Here is a 24,576-nt window from a genome sequence, read left to right on the forward strand (position 1 = left end):
CCAAATTTGAAAATTGCTTTTTGTTTTGAAGCTAGGTTTATTCTCTGAATTGTGAGGTTTATTTTAACAGTGGAAATTTAAAAATATTTAATACCGTAGGTGGTGACTTTCAAAAGGAAATAGGATCATGGCAGCAGATGATGACAATGGTGATGGAACAAGTTTATTTGATGTCTTTTCCGGTAAGAGCTACTTTTAATTGTCTTTCTAATTTACTTTTTTGTTTTTTTGTTTTTTTTTTAATGAGACAGGATCTCCCCCACTTGCCCAGGGTGGAGTGCAGCGGCGCCATCAATAGCTCACTATGACTTCAGACTTCAGAGCTCAAGAGATCCTCTCGCCTCAGCCTCCTGAGTAGCTAGGACTACAGGCACATGCCAACACGGCCATCTAATCATTTTATTTTTTGTAGAGACAAGGTTTCACTATGTGGTCTAGGCTGGTCTCTAATTCTTGGACTCAAGCAACCCTCCCTTTTTGCCTCCCAAAGTGTTGGGATTACAGGTGTGAGCCACTATTCCTTGCCTAACTTTACTTTTTAAATTACAAAATCATTTACCTATTCTCATTGGAAACATAGTCATTATCAGTCTTTTTTCTCTATACATAAATGAATTAATACAATAAAATGCCTGGTACATGGGAATGCTTAAAAGTGTGAACTTACTGTATGCTTTCTTTTTTTTTTTTTTTGAGGCGGAGTCTTGCTCTGTCGCCCAGGCTGGAGTGCAGTGGCCGGATCTCAGCTCACTGCAAGCTCCGCCTCCCGGGTTTACGCCATTCTCCTGCCTCAGCCTCCCGAGTAGCTGGGACTACAGGCGCCCGCCACCTCGCCCGGCTAAGTTTTTGTATTTTTTAGTAGAGACGGAGTTTCACCGTGTTAGCCAGGATGGTCTCGATCTCCTGACCTCGTGATCCGCCCGTCTCGGCCTCCCAAAGTGCTGGGATTACAGGCTTGAGCCACCGCGCCCGGCCACTGTATGCTTTCAAGCTTCAGAATGTAGTCAAATTAGTGATTTTACTAATATGAATGATAATGATTTTTATTATTATATCTAAAAATATATAAGATAGGTTGTTGTTACTCTTGAAGTTAATATTTCCAGTAAATGCACTGATGGTTGTTTGTTGTTCAGGAAAAAATTGGGCCAGGTGCGGTGTCTCATGCCTATAATCTCAATACTTTGGGAGGCCGAGGCGGGCGGATCACAAGGTCAGGAGTTTGAGACCAGCGTGACCAACATGGTGAAACCCCATCTCTACTAAAAATACAAAAATTAGCCAAGCGTGGTGGCATATGCCTGTAATTTCAGCCACTGCACTCTAGCCTGGATGACAGAGCGAGACTCTTGTCTCAAAAAAAAAAAAAAAAAAAAAAAAAAATTGATAGTCACAATGGATAATTAGTTTGAAAAAGAAATAAATGTCAATACCTGGTAGTAAAATAAGCTCATAAAATAGAATTTCTTTTCTTTTTTTTTTTTTTTGAGATAGAGTCTTGCTGTTGTTGGCCTGGGCTGGAGTGCAGTGTTGCAGTCTCAGCTCACTGCAACCTCCGTCTCCTGAGTTCCAGCAATTCTCCTGACTCAGCCTCCCGAGTAGCTGAGATAACAGGCGCCTGCCACCATGCCTGGCTAATTCTTGTATTTTTAGAAGAGACGAAGTTTCACCATGTTGGCCAGGCTCATCTCGAACTCCTGACCTCAGGTGATCCACCCACCTTGGCCTCCCGTAGTGCTGGAACTACAGGTGTGAGCCACCACGCCCGGCCCAAAATAGAAATATTTTAAATTATATGCAGAAGATAAACTTCCAGACACTGACATAACATTATTATCTCTTTCTTTTAATGATAATCATACTGTGACCTCATTGAATTTGTTGAGATATGGGCATATGTTTATTGACCAGAATAGTGATTCCTATGCCATGGAGAGTAGGAGGGGCAGTTATAAAACATGTTTAGTAGAATTCCATTTTTGCCTAAAATAATGTTTTAAACAATTAGTATTCATAGATATGGAAGCGTTCACACCAACTATGGCCATTATAACCATTCTGGGTGGGGTTATTTGGTGTTTATTTTTGCTGATATAGTTTCAGGTTGTTACACTGTAATTCTCTTTTATGTTTTTCCTTTGAAAAATTTTAAGCCAGGCCAGGTGCAATGGCTCTTGCCTGTAATTCTGGCACTTTGGGAGACCGAGGCGGGTGGAGCACCTGAGGTCAGGAGTTCAAGACCAGCCTGACCAACATGGTGAAACTCCGTCTCTACTAAAAATACAAAAATTAGCGGGGTGTGGTGGTGCACACCTGTAATCCCAGCTACTCGGGAGCCTGAGGCAGGAGAATCACTTGAACTGGGAGGTGGAGGTTGCAGTGAGCTGAGGTCGTGCCATTGCAGTCCAGCCTGGGGAAGAGCGAAATTCTATCTCGAAAAAAAAAAAAATTTAAGCCAACAAATAGAAAAATTGGAAATACAATGTAATGAACAGCATTATTTGTCACCTAGATTCACAAATGATTAAATTTTATCACATCTGCAACCATTAAAATTTGAAGGACAAAGCTACAATTTAATCTGATTTTCTGGATGCAACTGTTTTTATTTCTATGTATCACTGTCAAGTCGCTGTCTATACACATACGTATATATATATATATGTTTTTTTTTGAGATGGAGTTTCACTCTTGTTGTCCAGGCTGGAGTGCAGTGGCGTGATCTAGGCTCACTGCAACCTCCGCCTCCCAGGTTCAAGCAATTCTCCTGTCTCAGCTTCCTGAGTAGCTGAGTTTACAGGTGTGCACCACCATGCCTGGCTAAGTTTTGGTATTTTTAGTGGAGACGGGGTTTTGCCGTATTGGCCAGGCTGGTATCGAACTCCTGACCTCAGGTGATCCACTCACCTTGGTCTCTCAAAGTGCTGGGATTATAGGCGTGAACCACCGCACCTGGCCAGGTTTTTTATTAGTATTATTATTATTATTTTCTTTTGAAACGGAGTCTTGCTCTGTCGCCCAGGCTGGACTACAGTGGCGCAGTCTCGGCTCACTGCAAGCTCTGCCTCCCGGGTTCACATCATTCTCCTGCCTCAGCCTCCTGAGTAACTGGGACTACAGGCGCCCGCCACCACGCCCAGCTAATTTTTTGTATTTTCAGTAGAGACGGGGTTTAACCGTGTTAGCCAGGATGGTCTCGATCTCCTGACCTCATGAGCCACCCTCCTCGGCCTACCGAAGTGCTAGGATTACATGCGTGAGCCACCGCGCCCAGCCTGTATATGTATTTTTTAGGCTAATCAAGTCAAGCAGTAGGAGAAGCATATACATTTTAAAACTAGTCACAGCTACAGTGTACTTTCTACTTTGTGTCTTGCCTTTTTTTTTTTTTGGAGACGGAGTCTCGCTTTGTCACCCAGGCTGGAGTGCAGTGGTGCGAACTCGGCTTACTGCAACCTCTGCCTCCCAAGTTCAAGTGATTCTCCTACCTCAGCCTCCGGAGTAGCTGGGATTACAGGTGTGCGCCGCTATGCCTGGCTAATTTTTGTATTTTTAGCAGAGACGGGGTTTCACCATGTTGGCCAGGCTGTTTCTTGTAACTCTTGACCTCAGGTGATCCGCCTGCCTCAGCCTCCCAAAGTGTTGGGATTACAGGCGTGAGCCACCTCGCCCAGCCTAGACTCTCTCTTTGTAAACACACACACACATCTAGATGCACACCCGTTTTTTTTTCATGACCCATTTGAGAGTAAGTTACATACACTATGGCCCCTTACCCCTAAGTATTTCAGTATGTACTTCATAAGAAAAGGTTGGTTCTCTTATATACAGTGTAATTTCAGTTTCATTAGATTTAACACTGATAAAATACTTTTGTATTTGATTTGCTATTTTTATTCCAGTGAATAATGTTCTTTATTATTGTAGTTGGATTTAGGTCATTTTAATATTTGAGTTTAATTTGTCGCATCAGTTATTTTTTCTGATTTCTTTCAAATATTTGAATATATATTTACTTATTTAAAATTTTTTTCTCCCTTTAGCACTAGTGCTAACTGCTAGTAATGTTTGAGTATATTTTTGAATTGCATTTCATTTATGAGCTTTTTCACTGTACCTCTTTGTATTATTTTTAGTACTTGTTCGAGGAAGTGTGTACATCTTTAACATTTTGTAGTCTGTTTACTAGTATTGTACCTTTTTACATGAAATATAGAATCTTGCATGTATATTTGCATCTGTCTGCTCCCTTGCCTTTCATGTTATGAACCCCACAATAAAATGCTAGTGTTTACTGGGCTGGGCGTGGTGTCTCACGCCTGTAATCCCAGCACTTGGGGAGGCCGACGCGGGTGGATTGCCTGAGCACAGGAGTTCAAGACCAACCTGGGCAACATGGTGAAACCCTCTCTCTACCAAAATACAAAAAATTAGCCGGGTGTGGCGGCTTGCGCCTGTAGTCCCAGCTGTAGGCTGACGCAGGAGAATTGCTTGGACCTGGGAGGCAGAGGGCGGAGGTTGCAGCGAGCCGAGATCACACTGCTGCACTCCATTCTGGGCGACAAAGCAAGACTCTGTCTCAAAAAAAAAAAAAACTATAGTGTTTACTGTAACAGTTCTGTGGATCTTAAAGAAATTAAGAAGAAAAATTAGTCTTTTATGATTACTCATTTATTTATCATCTCCAGTCCTAGCATTCTTTGGTATCCTTCTAGTAGCAGTTTCTCCCCATTCTCTATTTGCTTCTGGACTCCAGATATGCATTATGTAAGAACTTTTGATATTATCATGTAAGTCACTAAGACTCAGTTCTTTTTTAAGAAAGTCTCTCTCATCTACAGATTGGGTAATTTCTGTTGATCTGTCTTCAAGTTCAGTGGTTCTCCTGTCAAGCACATCCAGTAATTTTTTATATTACATATTGTAATCTTCAGTTATAGGTTTTTCCTTTGGTTCTTTTTCATTGTTTCTGAGATTTTCTGTGTAGTAAGTTTGTGCTTGTCTGTGTGGTTTTTTTGGAGACAAGTTCTTCCTCTGTCAGCCAGGCTGGAGTGTAGTCGCATGAACATGGCTCACTGCAGCCTTGACCTCCTAGGTTCAAGTCATCCTCCTGCCCCAATCTCCTGAGTAGCCAGGACTACAGGCATCTGCCACCATGCTCAAGCTAATTTTCATTTAATTTTTTCGTAGAGACAGAGTCTCACCATGTTACCTAGGCTGATCTCAAACTCGTGGGCTCAACCAATCCTGTGGCCTTGGCCTCCCAAAGTGCTGGGAATACAGGTGTGAGTCACTGCACCTGGCCACCATGTAGTAACTTTGGATTGTATAGTCAACATTATAAATGAAATGTGAGACACTGGATGCTGCTAACATTCCTCTAAAGAGTTGTTTTTAATTTTAGCAGATAACTTAACTTAGCTGAACTTGTGATTCGGTCCCTTCTGTAATAGCAACTGAAATCTCTGTTTTAGGTTTAGCTGGCTTTTTGGAGTTCTACCCTTTTTTGAGAGTCACCCAGAGATTTGGGCAGAATTTAGGTAATGCTCTTTGTGGATTTCTGTAATTCCCCTTTCGTGTACTAGTGACTGTTACGACAAATTCTTTTCTCCAGTTCTTCAAGCTACTAAAGGACTGGAGGTTTCTATCTTGAGTTGTCACTGCCCAGTATAGCTACAACTAGGGCCTGTCTTTCTACAAAAAGCAGTAATAAAAGGGGACAGGGAACTTGGGAGGTGCTATTTTCTTTCAGTTGTCACTACTCTTTCAGTTTTTGCCTGCTTTAGGGTGTACTCTAGCTCTTTAGATAGCTTCGAATATTTTATTTAGTGTTTACAGTAGTTATCTGCAGGAGGATTGGTTTTGTAGAAACTACTCCACTGTAACTGGTATTGGAACTCTTTCAGTAGAATATATATATGAGACAGGATCTCGCACTGTCACCCAGGCTGGAGTGCAGTGGCAGAGTCATGGCTCTCTGCAGCCTTGACCTTCTGGGGTCAGGCAGTCCACCTCAGCCTCCCATGTGCCACCACACCTGGCTAAATTTTTATTTTTGATATGCTGTGTTGTCCAGGCTGGTCTTGATCTCCTGAGCTTAAGCAATCCGCCTGACTCAGCCTCCCAAAGTGCCAAGTTTATAGGCGTGAGCCACCGTGCCTGGCTTATCTATTTTTTAAAGCAAAACTATTAAGTCTCTTTCTTTTCCTGGTCCTTCAGTGTAGGAATGGAAAAATCGCAGTGCCTAAAGTCATTTTTAACTAGTCTTTGCCTTTCTTGCAGCTTCTCCTCTTAAGAACAATGATGAAGGCTCATTGGACATATACGCTGGGTTGGACAGTGCTGTTTCTGGTATGTGAATTCCATAAAAATAGTTTCATTTTTTTGGTCAGTTCATTGTGTGTGTTTGTGGTTACCAAATCCTGGTATATCATAGCTCCTAAACAATTTGCCCATTCTTTGTAATTACACTGAGGTAATTCTTTTCTTTCTTTTTCCCCCACAATAACTTCCAGAACCCAATCTTAACCAAAGTTTGATCAGAAAAACAAATTAGCAAACAGGTTTATTCATCTCGGTCTCAGATTTGATTGAGCCTTGTGCAAAAACATTTTCTACTATTGAAGTGCAACTAGTGCTGGTGTCTGTTACTATTCACTTACACTCTTTTTTTTTTTTTGAGACAGAGTCTCACTCTGTCGCCCAGGATTAAGTGCAGTGGCTTAATCTCGGCTCACTGCAACATCCGCCTGCCAGGTTCAAGTGGTTCTCCTGCCTCAGCCGCCCAAGTAGCTGGGACCACAGGCACGTGCCACCATGCCCAGCTAATTTTTTTGTATTTTTAGTAGAGACAAGGTTTCACCATGTTAGCCTGGATAGTCTCGATCTCCTGACCTCGTGATCTGCCCGCCTCTGCCTCCCAAAGTGCTGGGATTACAGGCATAAGTCACCACACCTGGCTGCACTCATACTCTTGTAGGTTATATGATATTAGAACATTTGAAAAGTGTAAGTTACTATAAGTATTTTTAAATGTATCAGTAAGAGTGATATGCTGAGAATCTAATGACCTATTCAAATTAGAAACTTTTTCCATAATCAGATTTCTTAAAGTTTTGAACAGTTATGATCTTCATACCTAATTTGGTTGACAACAACCATTTACGTAAATTGGTAGTCCATCTGTAAAATCAGTATAAATTTGGAATGTAGGAGAAATGAAATGTAGGATGAAGTATAGGAGATGGAGAAATGTATAATCTTTGAAGTAGACAAAATATCAAAAAGTGTAACAAGGCTGGGCACTGTGGCTCACGCCTGTAATCCCAGCACTTTGCAAGGCTGAGGCAGGCGGATCACCTGAGGTCAGGAGTTCAAGACCAGCCTGGCCAACATGGCGAAACCTCGTTTCTACTAAAAATACGAAAAAAAAATTAGCTGGGTGTGGTGGCATGTGCCTATAGTCCCAACTACTCAGGGAGGCTGAGGCAGAAGAATCACTTGAACCCAGGAGGCGGAGGTTGCATTGAGCCAAGATCGCGTGACTGCGCTCCAACCCGGACGACAGAGGGAGACTCCATCTCAAAAAAAAAAGAAGGTGTAACAAATATTTTCACTTTGAGAGGCCAAGGCAGGTAGATTTCTTGAGGTCAAGAGTTCGAGACCAGCCTGGCCAACATGGTGAAACACCGTCTCACCAACTCTACTAAAAATACAAAAATTAGTGGGGCGTGGGGGTGTGCACCTGTAATCCCAGCTACTTGGGAGGCTGAGGCATGAAAATGGCTTGAACCTTGGAGGGTGATGCTACAGTAAGCCAAGATTTGCACCACTGCCACTGCACTCTAGCGTGGGTGACAGAGTGAGACTCAAAAAACAAAACAAAAAAGTATAACAAGTAATTTAATGGAAGGTTTTTTTGTTTGTTTGTTTGTTTTTAGACACTGCTTCCAAATCCTGTGTACCATCAAGAAATTGTTTGGACTTATATGAAGAGATCCTGACTGAAGAAGGAACTGCAAAGGAGGCAACATATAATGATGTATGGGTTGCTACAATTATTAAGGACAGTTATTTACTATTTTGTAGCTTCTGAAGAACAGTCAACTGCTTAGTTTTGAACAAATATTTTGTTTAGGAACTTAGCTCTTAGATTAATAAATATTTAAGTCAGTTTTTGTCTTCAGACCTGCTTTTTAAAGGAATGTTTTCTGAATACTTGTCTAAATTTAGTTACAATTTTGCTTCCCAATTTAAGCATCTGAGTATGAAACCTCAGCAGGCAAACAGTGTTATAACATTTTTTCTTTTCATAATATGTACAAAGTTAAATTATATGTTGCATAAAATGTCCTGAGACTTGTATTTCTTTCTACTATATTTGAATTTTAAGGTTTGGATGTTGAATGTGAAACTAAACAAAATAGATTATTTGTAGGCTTAACTTTAAAACTGGTGATCTTTCTGGTAGAAGTAGACCTCATCTGCCTTCTTAGTGAATTGATTTGCAAATTTTAAAATATTTTGAAATGCCAATTAAACTAAGAAAATAATTTTGAATGATAATCCTTTTATATTTTATAGTTGCAAGTAGAATATGGAAAATGTCAACTGCAAATGAAAGAGCTGATGAAAAAGTTCAAAGAAATACAGACACAGGTAGGGTATAAATGAAAACATAAAAAACAAATTACCAGGCACAGTGACTCACACCAGTAATTTTAGCACTTTGAGAGGCAGAGGTGGGAGGTTTGCTTGAGGCCAGGAGTTTGAGCCCAGCCTTGGAAGGTAGCGAAACCTCATCTCTACAAAAAATTAAAACAATTAGCTGTGTATGGCCCCCCTAGCTACTTAGGAGGCTGAGGAGGGAGGACCCTTGAACTCAGGAGTTTGAAGTTACAGTGAGCTGTGATTGTGCCACTGCACTCCAGCCTGGGTGACAGAGGAAGACACTAGCACTTAAAAAAAAAAAAAGTTATTATAAATAGAAATTAAAATGTTAAAGTGTTGACAGTTTATAAAAAAGCTTTCTTTTAGTATTAAATGAAATAGCAAATGTGGCAAGAATGCATTATTTCCTGAGTTGATGAAATTGAATGAAATAGCAAATATGGCAAATATGCATTATTTCCCGAGTTGATGAAACTGATAAAACAGCTTGATTTGTTAAATGACATTGACATAAAGGGTCTGTTAGACTTAGGTCAATTAATAGTTAATTAATAGAAAATTTGTGGAGATGATGACAACTGGTTTAAAACAATGGTTTTGAGGAACAAAGATATGAGTCTAAAATGGCTCTTGGGGGACACTGATGATGCCGTCACAGCTTTTGCCAGAATGACCCATTTTGTGACTGCACTGCAAAAATCAGGAATGTCATGTCCTGTTCTAGTTATCACTTTTTGGTAAAATTGTTTCTCTTCCTTCTCTTTCCCCTGAAAGAACCAGTGAACTATCAATTCTTTCTTAGTTTATCTTAGGGACTAATACATCTTTTTTTTTTTTTTTTGACAGAGCCTTGCTCTGTTGCCACGCTGGAGTGCAGTGGCACAATCTTGGCTCACTGCCGTCTCCAGCTCGCTGCAACCTCCACCTCCCACACTCAAGTGGTTCCCCTGCCTCAGCCTCCCAAGCAGCTGGGATTACAGGCACCCGCCATGACACCTGGCTAATGTTTGTATTTTTAGTAGAGACAGGGTTTCAGCATGTTGGCCAGGCTGGTCTTGAACTCCTGACCTTAGGTGATCCACCCGCCTCGGCCTCCCAAAGTCCTGGGATTACAGGCATGAGTCACCGCACCCAGACCGGACTAATACATCTTTGCAAGTTTAACCAAAGCTGTTGAATATAACCTAATTCTTATCATTTTTATTTTCAATTTTCAAGATCATGGCCAGGCAGAACTTACTTTTTCTGCTGTTCATTGGTTTTTCATTTCAATCTCTGTTTTAAGTAGTTTCACTTTAAGTGGGACTATTTCTGGTGCCAGTTATCTTCTCATAGTCTCAGCTTCCCCACCTGTATAAGGGGGATAATAGTACTCCTCATGGCTTATAAATGTGTGATGCCTGCATGTAGTTAACATTCGATAATTATCAGCTAATATATGTAGTAGTATTAGTAACCCTGTAGGTATGTACTTTATTAATATATTTTGTGGTGTTTTAGAATTTCAGCTTAATAAACGAAAACCAGTCTCTTAAGAAGAATATTTCAGCACTTATCAAAACTGCCAGGGTGGAAATAAACCGCAAGGATGAAGAAATAAGTAATCTTCACCAAAGGTATTACTGAGCTGTGTAGTTGTTATAAATTACGTGGGTATTGATATGTGGAATATTTTTAACTTTGAGAGGAAAGATGAAAATAATGTTTTTTGTTTTCTGTTTGTTTGTTTTTTTTTCCAGAGACAGGGTCTCATTTTGTCACCCAGGCTGGAATGCAGTGGTGTAATTATAAGTCAGTGCAACCTCCACCTCCTGGGCTCAAGGGATCCTCCTTCCTCAGCCTTCCAAGTAGCTGAGACAACAGTTGTACAACACCATGTCTGCCTGATTTTTTTATTTTTTATTTTTGGTGGAGACAGGGTCTCACTATGTAGCCCACACTGGTCTTGAACTCCTGGCCTCAAGTGATCCTACTGCCTCTACCTCCCAAAGTGTTAGGATTATAAGGGTGAGCCACCATGCCTGGCCCATATGTGATTATTAATAGAACATTGTGGCCAGGCTCAGTGGCTCGTACCTGTAATCCCAGCACTTTGGGAGGCTGAGGGGGACAGGTCACTCGAGCTCAAGAGTTGTAGACCAGCCTGGCCAACAGGGTGAAACCCTGTCTCTACTAAAAATACAAATATTTGGCTGGGCGCAGTGGCTCATGCCTGTAATCCTAGCATTTTGGGCGGCCAAGGCGGGCAGATCATGTGAGGTCAGGAGTTCGAGACCAGCCTGACCAACATGGTGAAACCCCATCTCTATTAAAAGAAAAATACAAAATTCGCTGGACATGGTGGTGCATACCCAGAATCACAGCTACTCGGGAGGCTGAGGCAGGAGAATCTCTTGAACCCAGGAGGCAGAGGTTGCCGAGATTGTGCCATTGCACTCGAGCCTGGGCAACAAGAGTGAAACTCCATCTCAAAAAAAAAAAATTAGCCAGGCGTGGTGGTGGACACCTATAATTCTACCTACTTGGGAGGCTGAGGCAAGAGAATCACTTGAAGCTGGGAGCAGAGGTTGCAGTGAGCTGAGGTCATACCACTGCATTCCATCCTTGGTGACAGCCTGACTCCATCTCTAAAGAAAAGGAAGCAAATAAAAATAGAACATTGCTACATATTTCTCTGAATATATTTAGTTTCCTAAAACACTGAGTTCTTGCTCTACTACTATTTGCCCTGATGAGATGATGGTGTATATGTCATGGGTTCTTCTAGGTCCCCACTAAATTACTAAAATATCAAGAGGGCATATGTGCTCATGTACCCTATTAATCAACAGCCTTTATACTATCCCTCAATTGTATATTCTTTCCTCTCTCAAGGGGATTTTCTCCATTAATTTCTCTCTTTTATTGGTTGGAGGCAATATTTTGCTCCAGAGAGAAGTTCATATCTTCATAGCCAAACCTCTGAAAAAGTTGTCTAAACTTGTTTTCATTTTCTTTCTTTCTACTAACTCACTTTGTTTTTTTTTTTTTTTGAGATGGAGTCTCACTCTGTCGCCAGGCTGGAGTGCAGTGGCACGATCTTGGCTCACTGCAACCTCCCCGTCCTGGGTTCAAGCAGTTCTCCTGCCTCAGCCTCCTGAGTAGCTAGGACTACAGGCACGTGCCACCATGCCCAGCTAATTTTTATATTTTTAGTAGAGATGGGGTTTTACCATGTTGGCCAGGATGGTCTTGATCTCTTGACCTCATGATCCGCCCGCCTCAGCCTCCCAAAGTGCTGGGATTACAGGCATGAGCCATTGTGCCCAGCCTTTTTTTTTTTCGAGACAGAGCCTCACTCTGTTGCCCAGGCTGGAGTGCGATGGTGCAGTCTCAGCTCACCACAACCTTTGCCTCTCAGGTTCAAGCAGCTCTGCCTCCCGAGTAGCCGGGATTACAGGCACTTGCCACCACACCCGGCTAATTAAAGAAAAATTTTGTTTTATATTTTGAGACAGAGTCTCACTTTGTTGCCCAGCTGGAGTGCAGTGGCGTGATCTCAGCTTACTTCAACCTCCACCTCCTGGGTTCAAACATTATCCTGCCTCAGCCTCCTGAGTAACTGGGATTACAGGCACCCGCCACCACGCTGGTTAATTTTTGTATTTTTAGTAGAGACAGGGTTTCACCATATTGGTCAGGCTGGTCTCAAACTCCTGACCTCAGGTGACCCACCTGCCTCAGCCTACCAATGTTCTGGGATTACAGACATGAGCCACTGCACCCAGCCTACACCCAGCTAATATTTTTGTGTTTTTAGTAGACACGGACAGGGTTTCACTATGTTGGTCAGGCTGGTCTTGAACTCCTGACCTCAGGTGATCCACCCATCTTGACCTCCCAAAAGTGCTGAGATTTCAGGCATGAGCCACCTGTGCCCAGCTTTTTTTTTTTTTTTAAAGGCAGAGTCTTGCTCTGTTGCCCAGTGCAGTGGCGTGATCTCAGCTCATTGCAACCTTTGCCTGCTGGGTTCAAGTGATCCTCCCACCTCAGCCTCCCCAGTAGCTGGGATTACAGGCATGCACCACCTGTAAAAAATTTAAGAAAAAAAACAAAAAACAAAAAACAATGGTTTTTTGTATTTTTAGTAGACGGGGTTTCACAATTTTGTCCAGGCTGGCCTCGAACTCCTGACCTCAAGTGATCTGCCTGCCTTGGCCCTCCAAAGTGCTGGGATTACAGGCATGAGCCACTGCACCCAGCTTCAAGGGTGTTCCTTTTATGGTTAGTGCTTTTCATGTTTACATTTCCCCAGTGATCTCAAAGGTATCTACCAACAGTTGGTCGGTTGAGTCAGTATCTATATTGGTTTCCAGGGTTAGTGTAACAAAACTACCAGAAATGGGTGGCCTAAACAACCAAAATTTGTCTCACAGTTCTGGAGGCTAGAAGTCCAAAATGAAAGTGTCAGCAAAGTTAGTTTATTTTGAGGGCTCTGAAGGAAGGATCTGATTCAGGCCTCTGCAGTTGTAGATGGTTGTCTACTTCCTGTGTCTCCTAGGACATCACTTTAACTTGATTACTTCTGTAAAGACCCTTTAAATAAGGTCATATTCTGAAGAACAATGAGTTAGAACTTCAAATTATGAATTTGGTCAGGAGAGGGGACACAATCAACTCATAACAGGGTTCATATGAGGTTTACATATTGTTTTAGGTTATATGTTTTTCTAATCCTCTTACAACAATCGCCCTATATTTCTGATTTTTGTAAGTTTTGGGTTTTTCTACACATTTAATACTGATTAGAAATAGATATATGAAATTTCAAAGAAATTATAGAAGTTCAGGAAGATGAAGTTATTACCAGAAGCTAAAATGGGCCAGGCACGGTGGCTCACACCTGTAATTCCAGTACTTTGGGAAGCAAAGGCAAGATAATTGCTTAAGTCCGGGAGTTTGAGACCAGCCTGCACAGCATAGTGAGATCCCATCTCTACGAAAAATTAAAAATTAGCTGGGCATGGTGGCGTGTGCCTATAGTCCCAGCTACTTGGGAGGTTGAAGTGAGAGGATTGCTTGAGCCTAGGATATCAAGGCTGCAGTGAGCCATGATCATGCCGCTGCACTCAGCCTGGGTGAAAGAGGGAGACCCTGTCTCAAAAAAAAAAAGCTAAATTGAGCTATCTGCATTTTATTGCTATGAAACCTACCAGTTTTTTTAAACACTAATATAAAACCTTAAGACTTAGATTTTTGTTTGTTTTAAACAGTAAATATATACCATTCTCCTAGGAAAGAATTACAACTCTTTATTCCTTTTTACTTTTGCATAGTATATAATGCCTTAAGATGGCCATTGGTGCTTTGGCTTGCTATGGGATTGTATGTGAAACAGAAAAACTACGATAGAGAATTATGTAGAGTTTTACTTTGATCATGTCTGTTGTTTAGCAAGATTTTACTTTTCCTTGTGTTTCAGTTGAGCCAGAATGAATAAGGCAAGAAAATAATGTCACTTGTTCTAAAAGAAGTGAACTTGTGGTTAGCTGGGGAGTTATGCACTGTGGTGAAGTAAGTCTGAGAGCCATTGGCAAGTATTGGGATAGATCCTCAGGTCCTCAAAACTTATTTGAGCAAAGCACGTGAAAGAGAATTTCATGTTTTAAAAACAGGCTAATTTAGTTGGAAGCTGGTAATTTCTTTTTCTTCTTTTTTTTAGGGACAGGGTCTCACTTCGTTCTGTCACCCAGGCTGGAGTGCAATAGCGCAGTCATGGCTCACTGCAGCCTCAACCTCCTGGTCTTAAGTGATCCTCCCACCTCAGCCTTCCAAGTAGCTAGGACCACAGGCATGTACCACTATGCCTGACTAATTAAAACAAAAAATTTTTTTAGAGACAGGATGTCACTATGTTGCCCAGGTTGATCTTGAACTCCTGGGCTCAAACAAGTGATCCTCCCGCCTTGGCCTCCTAAAATGCTGGTATTACAGGCATGAGCCACCACACCTGGCCAAAGCTGGTAATTTCTTTCTCAACCAGGAGGTTGAGGCTGAGACAGAGTCTTGCTCTGTCACCCAGGCTGGAGTACAGTGGCACAGTCTCAGCTCACTGCAACCTCTGCCTCCCAGGTTCAAGCAATTCTCCTGCCTCAGCCTCCCAAGTAGCTGGGATTACAGGTGCCTGCCACCACACCTGCCTAATTTTTTTGTATTTTTGGTAGAGACGGGGTTTCACCATGTTGGCCAGGCTGATCTCGAACTCCTGACCTCAAGTGATCCACCTGCCTTGGCCTCCCAAAGTGCTGGGATTACAGGCATGAGTCACCATGCCTGGCCAAAGCTGGTAATTCTTAATCATGAATTACTCATGTGAATAAAGTTTGGAATATTGCAAATATAATTTAACTTTGTTTTTTTTGTTTTTATTTCTCAATAGATTGTCTGAGTTTCCACATTTTCGAAATAATCATAAAACCGCAAGGACATTTGATACAGTTAAAACAAAAGATCTTAAATCTAGATCTCCACATTTGGATGATTGTTCAAAGACTGATCACAGAGCTAAAAGTGATGTTTCTAAAGATGTACATCATAGCACTTCACTGCCAAATCTGGAAAAGGAAGGAAAATCACATTCTGATAAAAGGAGTACTTCACATTTACCTATATCTGTCGAGAAACACTGCACTAATGGTGTTTGGTCGCGTTCTCATTATCAGGTTGGTGAGGGTAGCTCAAATGAGGATAGTAGAAGAGGAAGAAAAGATATTAGACATAGCCAGTTCAACAGAGGAACTGAAAGAGTACGAAAAGACTTAAGTCCTGGCTGTGGTGATGGTGAACCAAGGATACTGGAGGCTAGTCAAAGGCTACAAGGACATCCTGAGAAATATGGTAAAGGTGAACCAAAGACTGAAAGCAAAAGTTCAAAGTTTAAAAGTAACTCAGATTCTGACTATAAAGGTGAACGCATTAACTCTTCTTGGGAGAAAGAGACCCCTGGAGAAAGGTCACACAGTCGAGTAGACTCTCAAAGTGACAAAAAACTAGAAAGACAAAGTGAAAGATCACAAAATATAAATAGGAAAGAAGTTAAATCACAAGACAAAGAAGAAAGAAAAGTTGATCAAAAACCTAAGTCAGTAGTAAAGGACCAAGATCACTGGAGAAGATCTGAACGAGCATCACTTCCTCATTCCAAGAACGAAATAACAACATTTTCTCATAATTCAAGTAAATACCATGTAGAAGAGAGAAGAGGATGGGAAGATTGTAAAAGAGACAGGAGTGTAAACAGTCATAGTTTTCAAGATGGAAGATGTCCATCTTTTCTTTCAAACAGTAGAACTCACAAAAACATTGACTCTAAGGAAGTTGATGCTATGCACCAGTGGGAAAACACACCTTTAAAAGCAGAAAGACATAGAACCGAAGATAAGAGGAAAAGAGAACGAGAAAGCAAAGAAGATAATAAGCATATTAGAAATGAAAAAAGAGTACCTACAGAACATTTTCAGAAGGTTAATAAGGAAACTAAGAAAACCACTTCTGATTTAAAGAAACAGAATGAACCAAAGACTGATAAGGGAGAAGTCCCTGATAATGGAGTTTCTGAAGGAGCACATAATAAAGAGCTTGCAATGAAAGCTGAGAATGGTCCAAATGAAACAAAAAACAAAGACCTAAAATTGAGTTTTATGGAAAAATTGAACTTAACTCTTTCTCCTGCTAAAAAGCAACCTGTTTCTCAGGATAATCAGAATAAAACAACTGATGTTCCCAAGTCCAGTGGTGTATGTGATTCAGAGTGTTCAGTGCAAGCTAAAACAGTGGCATATGTTCCCTCCGTCAGTGAACATATCTTGGGGGAAGCCTCTGTCAGTGAACATACCATGGGGGAAACGAAGTCATCATTATTGGAACCAAAGGTTGCTCTTTTAGCAGTGACTGAACCCAGGATTGGTATCTCAGAAACCAAAATGGAAGAAGAAAATAGTTTGTTAGTTAGATCTGTTGACAATACTATGCATTGTGAAGTGCCCATTTGTGGTACAGAGACTTCCTTCCCATGTCCTATGGAAATACAACAGACAGAATCCTTGTTTCCATCAACAGGAATGAAACAAACCATTAATAATGGAAGGGCAGCAGCTCCTGTGGTAATGGATGTATTACAAACAGATGTGTCTCAAAACTTTGGATTGGAATTGGATACCAAAAGAAATGATAATTCAGATTCTTGTGGTATTTCTGAAGGTATGGAAATGAAGGTAGCACTTTCAACAACAGTGGGTGAAACCACTGAAAGCATTTTGCAGCCTTCAATTGAGGAAGCTGATATTTTGCCAATAATGCTTTCAGAAGATAATAACCCAAAATTTGAGCCTTCTGTTGTAGTTACACCACTTGTTGAGAGTAAGTCATGTCATTTGGAGCCTTGCTTACCTAAAGATACTCTAGATTCTTCACTTCAGCAGACTGAGTTAATGGACCACAGAATGGCAACTGGTGAAACAAACTCAGTATATCATGATGATGATAACTCGGTTTTGAGCATTGACCTTAATCACCTGAGACCTATTCCAGAAGCTATCAGCCCTCTGAATAGTCCAGTGAGACCTGTAGCAAAAGTTCTTAGAAATGAAAGCCCACCTCAAGTTCCAGTATATAATAACAGTCATAAAGGTAATAGTTTATATTCTATAACTTTGCTTTTTTTGAGAATGTAAAATACATAAGATAAATTGGTGATTTTTTTTTTTTTGATAACATAAAAAGTAGGCCGGGCACAGTGGCTCACGCCTGTAATCCCAGCACTTTGGGAGGCTGAGGCAGGCGGATCACGAGGTCAGGAGATCAAGACTATCCCGGCTCACACAGTGAAACCCCGTCTCTACTAAAAATACAAAAAAATTAGCCGGGCCTGGTGGCAAGTGCCTGTAATCCCAGCTACTGAGGAGGCTGAGGAAGGAGAATGGCGTGAACCCAGGAGGTGGAGCTTGCAGTGAGCAGAGATTGTGCCACTATACTCCAGCCTGGGTGACAGAGCAAGACTCTTATCAAAAAAAAAAAAAAAAGCAGCGTATTACTCAGCCCCTGTTATCTAGACGTGCACATGGAACGTTTTTTGTGTGTGTGGTTTTTTTTTAGATGAAGTCTCACTCTGAGGCTGGAGTGCAGTGGTGTGATCTTGGCTCACTGCAACCTCCGCCTCCTGAGTTCAAGCAATTCTCCTGCCTCACCCTCCCAAGTAGCTAGAACTACAGGCACGTGCCACCACTCCCAGCTAATATTTTTTTTTTTTTTTTGAGACGGAGTCGAGCTCTGTCGACCAGGCTGGAGTGCAGTGGCCAGATCTCAGCTCACTGCAAGCTCCGCCTCCCGGGTTTACGCCATTCTCCTGGCTCAGCCTCCCGAGTAGCTGGGACTACAGGCGCCTGCCACCTCGCCCGGCTAGTTTTTTGTATTTTTTAGTAGAGACGGGGTTTCACCGTGTTAACCAGGATGGTCTCGATCTCCTGACCTCGTGATCTGCCCGTCTCGGCCTCCCAAAGTGCTGGGATTACAGGCTTGAGCCACCGCGCCCGGCCTCCCAGCTAATTTTTGTATTTTTTTTTTTAGTAGAGAGAGGGTTTGACCATATTGGCCAGGCTGGTCTCGAACTCCTGACCTTGTGATCTGCCCGTCTTGGCCTCCCAAAGTGCTGGGATTACAGGCGTGAGCCCCCATACCCAGCCAGAGTTGTTTTTTTGTTTGTTTTTGTTTTTTTTTTTCTGAGACAGAGTCTCACTGTGTCGCCAGGCTGCAGTGCAGTGGCGTGATCTCGGCTCACTGCAACTTCTGCCTCCCAGCCCAAGTGATTCTCCTGCCTCAGCCTCCCAAGTACCTGGGATTACAAGCACCCACCACCATGCCCGGCCCTGAGCACTTTTTGAGACCAATAAAAACCAGAGATACAGGCCAGGCGTGGTGGCTCACACATGTAATCCTAGCAGTTTGGGAGGCTGAGGCAGGTAGATCATGAGGTCAGGAGTTCGAGACCAGCCTGGCCAACATGGTGAAACCCTGTCTCTACTAAAAATACAAAAATTAGCTGGGCATGGGGGCAGGCGCCTGTCGTCCCAGCTACTAGGGAGGCTGAGGCAGGAGAATTGGCTTGAACCCAGGAGGTAGAGGTTACAGTGAGCCAAGATTGCACCACTGCACTCCAGCCTGGGTAACACAGCAAGACTTCTCAAAACAAAATCAATGATGCAAGTATTAGGCATTAACATTCTGCTTCAAAAAGAACTAGTAAAATAGTGAATTGCCTCAGTATTTAATTTTTTGTTACATGTAATATTTAATATGGACATGTCAAATGACTAAACTTTAATATATTTTTATCTTCTATAAATGTATTTAATATATTTTTCTCTTCTACAGATGTGTTTTTACCAAATTCAGCTCATTCTACCTCTAAGAGTCAGTCTGATCTCAATAAGGAAAATCAAAAGCCAATTTACAAATCTGACAAATGTACAGAAGCAGACACATGTAAGAATTCACCATTAGATGAATTAGAAGAAGGGGAAATTAGAAGTGATAGTGAAACATCTAAACCACAAGAAAGTTTTGAAAAAAATTCCAAGCCTAGAGCGTCGGCTGATGTGCGGAAGTCAAAGACTATCCCACGACATGGGAAAAGTACTGTGGGTTTGGATAAAGACAGTAGGAAAACACATGTAAGAATCCATCAGACCAATAACAAATGGAATAAAAGACCTGATAAATCTAGCAGATCTTCAAAAACGGAGAAGAAAGATAAAGTGATGAGCACTTCCAGCTTGGAAAAAATAGTTCCAATTATTGCTGTACCCTCTTCTGAACAAGAGATCATGCACATGTTACGAATGATAAGAAAACATGTAAGGAAAAATTATATGAAATTCAAGGCAAAATTTTCATTAATACAATTTCATAGAATTATTGAGTCAGCAATTTTGAGTTTTACATCTCTAATTAAACATCTCAACTTACACAAAATCTGTAAGTCAGTGACTACCTTACAGAAGAATCTCTGTGATGTTATAGAGTCTAAACTTAAGCAAGTTAAAAAAAATGGCATAGTTGATCGTTTATTTGAACAGCAGCTACCAGATATGAAAAAAAAATTGTGGAAGTTTGTAGATGACCAACTTGATTATTTGTTTGCAAAGCTTAAGAAAATCTTAGTTCAGTTTTGTGATTCCAAAAACTTTGGAAGAGATAGTGATGAAGGCAAACCTGAAAAAACAAGTAAACAGAATGCACAGTATTCAGATTGTCAGAAAGGGAGTGGGTACAACTCCAACAAAGAATTGCTGAAAAAAAAATTATCAAAATCAGAAGACTGTGTTCATTATAAGTCTTTAGTGGGATGTAAAAAATCTGAGGAAAAATACCAAGACCAAAATAACTCCAGTATTAACACTGTAAAGCATGACAGTAAAAAAAATTTTAACAACTGCTTTGATAATACAAAGAACTCTCAATCCGAAGAGCGCTCCTTGGAACTACACTGTTCAAGCACCCCAAAGTCAGAAAAAAATGAAGGAAGCAGTATAGAGGATGCACAGACATCCCAGCATGCAACTTTGAAGCCAGAACGAAGTTTTGAGATTCTTACTGAACAGCAAGCATCTAGCCTTACTTTTAATTTAGTGAGTGATGCACAAATGGGTGAAATATTTAAAAGTTTGTTGCAAGGTTCTGATCTTTTAGATAGTAGTGTTAACTGTACTGAAAAAAGTGAGTGGGAGTTAAAGACTCCGGAGAAGCAGTTGCTAGAGACTCTTAAGTGCGAGTCTATACCAGCTTGTACAACAGAAGAGCTAGTTTCAGGGGTGGCTTCTCCATGTCCTAAAATGATTAGTGATGATAATTGGTCATTATTATCATCTGAGAAAGGTCCGTCTCTGTCTTCAGGGCTTTCATTGCCAGTTCATCCTGATGTGTTGGATGAAAGTTGTATGTTTGAAGTGTCTACTAACCTACCTTTAAGTAAAGATAATGTGTGTAGTGTAGAAAAGAGCAAGCCCTGCGTATCTTCCATACTTTTTGAAGATCTAGCAGTCTCTTTAACAGTACCATCACCTCTGAAGTCAGATGGTCATCTCAGTTTTTTAAAGCCTGATGTTTCGTCTAGTTCAACTCCTGAAGAAGTCATTAGTGCTCATTTTAGTGAAGATGCATTACTTGAGGAAGAGGATGCATCTGAGCAAGATATTCATTTAGCTCTGGAGTCTGATAATTCAAGCAGTAAATCAAGTTGTTCTTCTTCCTGGACAAGCCGATCTGTTGCTCCAGGCTTTCAGTACCACCCTAATCTACCTATGCATGCCGTCATAATGGAAAAGTCCAATGATCATTTTATTGTGAAAATACGACGTGCAACACCATCTACCTCTTCTGGTCTTAAACAGAGTATGATGCCTGATGAATCATTGACATCTTTGCCCAGACATGGAAAGGAAGCTGATGAAGGAGCAGATAAAGAATATATTTCATGTCAGAACACAGTTTTTAAATCTGTGGAGGAATTGGAAAATTCCAACAAAAACGTTGATAACAGCAAGTCAACTCATGAAGAACAGAGCTCTATGATACAAACACAGGTTCCTGATATATATGAATTTCTTAAAGATGCTTCAGGTAAGATGGGTCATCGTGATGAAGTGTCTGATGAATGTTTCAAATTGCATCAAGTATGGGAAACAAAAGTGCCTGAAAGCATTGAAGAATTGCCTTCAATGGAAGAAATCTCACACTCTGTCGGGGATCATCTTCCAAACACATATATAGATCTAACGAAAGATCCAGTCACTGAAACCAAAAACTTGGGGGAATTCATAGAAGTAACAGTTTTAAATATTGATCAGTTGGGATGTTCTGGAGGCAATTTAAATCAAAGTGCTCAAATATTAGACAATTCTTTGCAGGCTGATACTGTAGGTGCTTTTATTGATTTGACACAAGATGCTTCAAGTGAGACTAAAAATGAAGGTAATCATCCTGAATTAGCTGTTGAAGACTTGGGATGTGGGGTGATACAGGTAGATGAAGATAATTGTAAGGAAGAAAAGGCACAAATGGCAAACAGGCCTTTGGAGTGCATTGTTGAGGAAACCTATATCGACTTGACCACAGAATCTCCCAGTTCATGTGAAGTAAAAAAGGATGAATTAAAATCAGAGCTAGGATCAAATTGTGTTAACTCGGAGTTGCCTGGGACTTTGCATAATGCTCACAAAAAGAGAAGAAACCTTTCTGATCTAAATCATTCTCATAAAAAACAAAGAAAGGAAACAGATTTAACCAATAAGGAAAAGACCAAGAAACCTACCCAAGATTCTTGTGAGAATACTGAAGCTCACCGAAAGAAAGCCAGTAAGAAGAGGGCCCCTCCTGTGAATAAAGATCCCTTATCATTAAAGGCAACCCCAGGGATTAAGGATTCATCAGCAGCACTTGCCACTTCTACGAGCCTTTCTGCAAAGAATGTTATTAAAAAGAAGGGAGAAATTATCATTTTATGGACAAGGTAAGAATCTTGTGAGGCATTTAAATCACCAGGAAATTTTGAGCTCAGAAATCTAATCTGTCTGGCTGGGCACGGTGGCTCATGCCTGTAATCCCAATACTTTGGGACGCTAAGGCAGGTGGATCACTTGAGCCCAGGTCCCAAACCCAGGAGTTTGGGACCAGCTTGAGCAACAAGGCAAATTTATGTCTCTATAAAAAATACAAAAATTAGGGCCGGGCGCGGTGGCTCACGCTTGTAATCCCAGCACTTTGGGAGGCCGAGGTGGGCAGATCACGAGGTCAGGAGATCGAGACCATCCTGGCTAACATGGTGAAACCCCGTGTCTACTAAAAATGCAAAAATTTAGCCAGGCGTGGTGGCACACGCCTGCAGTCCCAGCTACTCAGGAGGCTGAGGCAGGAGAACGGCAGGAACCCGGGAGGCGGAGCTTGCAGTGAGCCGAGATAGCGCCACTGCATTCTAGCCTGGGCAACAGAGCAAGACTCCGTCTCAAAAAAAAGAAAAAAAAATACAAAAATTAGCCAGGTGTTGTGGTGCAGGCCTGTGGTCCCAGCTACTTGGGAGGCTGAGGCAGGAGGATCACTTGAGCCTGGGAGCTGGGAGGCGATTGTACTCCAGCCTGGGTGACAGAGCAAAACCCTGTCTCAAAAAGAAAAAAAAAAAACCTAAAGATACCTAATCTGTCATGTCTTCATAACTTTATCCTAAAATAAAGAAAATGATGACTTCAAAAGTGGCCAAATTTAGTTGAAGATACATTCTAGAGTACAGTCCTGGTGTACTGTTGTACAGTCTAGAACAGTGGCTCTTAACCAGAGGTGTGCAGTAGCACCATGGATAGAAGTTTTCACTTTGAAAAGCTCTAGTGTGAAGTTAAAAAGAAAAAAGTGAAGTGAAAAAAAGTGAAAAAGTGTGTTTTAACTTCACTTTTTAAATTAAAAACAATTATTTCATTTGGAAGGAACTGGTGTAAGCACATCTTAGAGGGAATGACAAGTGATGAAACAGCCAAAAATGGGAGTGTTGGTACAAGTTGGTGCAAAACCACAATTACTTTTGCAGCAACCTAATAATTTGATTTTTCTTCCAAATTAGAAGTTTACAGTTTTGTAAACCATTTGTACTTTTGAGGGTTTTTGTTTGTTTTGAGACAAAGAGTTTCACTTTTGTTGCCCAGGCTGGAGTGCAGTGGTACCATCTTGGCTCACTGCAACCTCTGCCTCCTGAGTAGCTGGAATTACAGGGGCATGCCACCACGCCCAGCTAATTTTGTATTTTTAGTAGAGACGGGGTTTCTCCATGTTGGTCAGGCTGGTCTCGAACTCCTGACCTCAGGTGATCCGCCCACCTCCCGAAGTGCTGGATTATAGGCATGAGCCACCATGCCCATACACTTATGAGTTTTATATGAACTGTTTAAGGAAATCAAGACCCCATTCAGATGTAAAAGTAACCACAGTTATGAATCATTGGACTAGAGGTAGATATACTTGACTAGAATGCTTAATGAGAGAAGCTTAATTTTGTGAAAACTGGTGATCAGTTTTGTTAATTCCACAGTCCTCAAATCCCCATTTCAGGTAACTTTGCAGATGGCAGTATAAAATCTCAGCAATTGTATTAATACACATTTGGTCAGAGTATGTAGTAAAAGCAGAGGTCTGGGAATTAGGAGATGTGGATTCTATTTTAGTTCTGGTTCTTCTGCTTAGTATGTCTGTGACCGTCTTTGGGCCCAAAGTTTTTTAGTGTATACATTAAAGGTAAAATTAGAAATACTTTAATTTTGTTATTGGGAAAATAAATCAGTACGTTTGTTGCAGAATACATATGAACTCATAGAGCAAAATCATCTAAATCTTATTTCTCAGAGATACCCATTGTCCATATTTTGATATATACACTTTTTCCTATGGGTTTAAATTTCCCTGGTTGGTGGACTTTAAGGCAGTGGGATTTTTATTACCTTTCTACTACAGTGTACTAAGACTAAATACCATTTTTTTCCTCCTCAGAAATGATGACCGGGAAATTTTACTAGAGTGTCAGAAAAGAGGGCCATCATTTAAAACATTTGCATATTTAGCCGCCAAGTTGGATAAAAATCCAAATCAGGTAACTACCCAATTTTTACATCTCTATTGGTTCACAGATGTTATTACTCTAAATACTTAAAATTTAGGCCGGGTGTGGTGGCTCCCACCTATAATCCCAGCACAGCCAAAGCGAGAGGATCCCTTGAAGCCAGGAGTTCGAGACCATCCGGGCAACATGGTAAGACCTCTGCCTCTACAGAAAAATTTTTAAAAATTAGTGGGTGCTGTCGTGTGCACCTGTGGTCTCAGCTACTCAGGAGGCTG

At 41.2% G+C, this 24,576-nt stretch overlaps 1 protein-coding gene across 1 annotated transcript in view; it reads left to right on the plus strand.

The window, feature by feature from the left end:
- CASP8AP2 (caspase 8 associated protein 2) overlaps window positions 1-24,576 on the plus strand; it is a 60,843-nt gene that overhangs the window by 31,428 nt on the left and 4,839 nt on the right. Inside the window, exons 2-9 of the mRNA XM_025384539.1 lie at window positions 100-182; window positions 6,283-6,351; window positions 7,941-8,041; window positions 8,584-8,658; window positions 10,171-10,286; window positions 15,089-17,337; window positions 19,078-22,213; window positions 24,232-24,331. Of these exons, the coding sequence (XP_025240324.1) occupies window positions 128-182; window positions 6,283-6,351; window positions 7,941-8,041; window positions 8,584-8,658; window positions 10,171-10,286; window positions 15,089-17,337; window positions 19,078-22,213; window positions 24,232-24,331 (5,901 nt within the window). The 5' untranslated portion in view covers window positions 100-127. The remainder of the gene's footprint in view (window positions 1-99; window positions 183-6,282; window positions 6,352-7,940; window positions 8,042-8,583; window positions 8,659-10,170; window positions 10,287-15,088; window positions 17,338-19,077; window positions 22,214-24,231; window positions 24,332-24,576) is intronic.

The sequence above is a fragment of the Theropithecus gelada genome, chromosome 4 (assembly GCF_003255815.1).
Source record: "Theropithecus gelada isolate Dixy chromosome 4, Tgel_1.0, whole genome shotgun sequence".
NCBI lineage: Eukaryota > Metazoa > Chordata > Mammalia > Primates > Cercopithecidae > Theropithecus > Theropithecus gelada.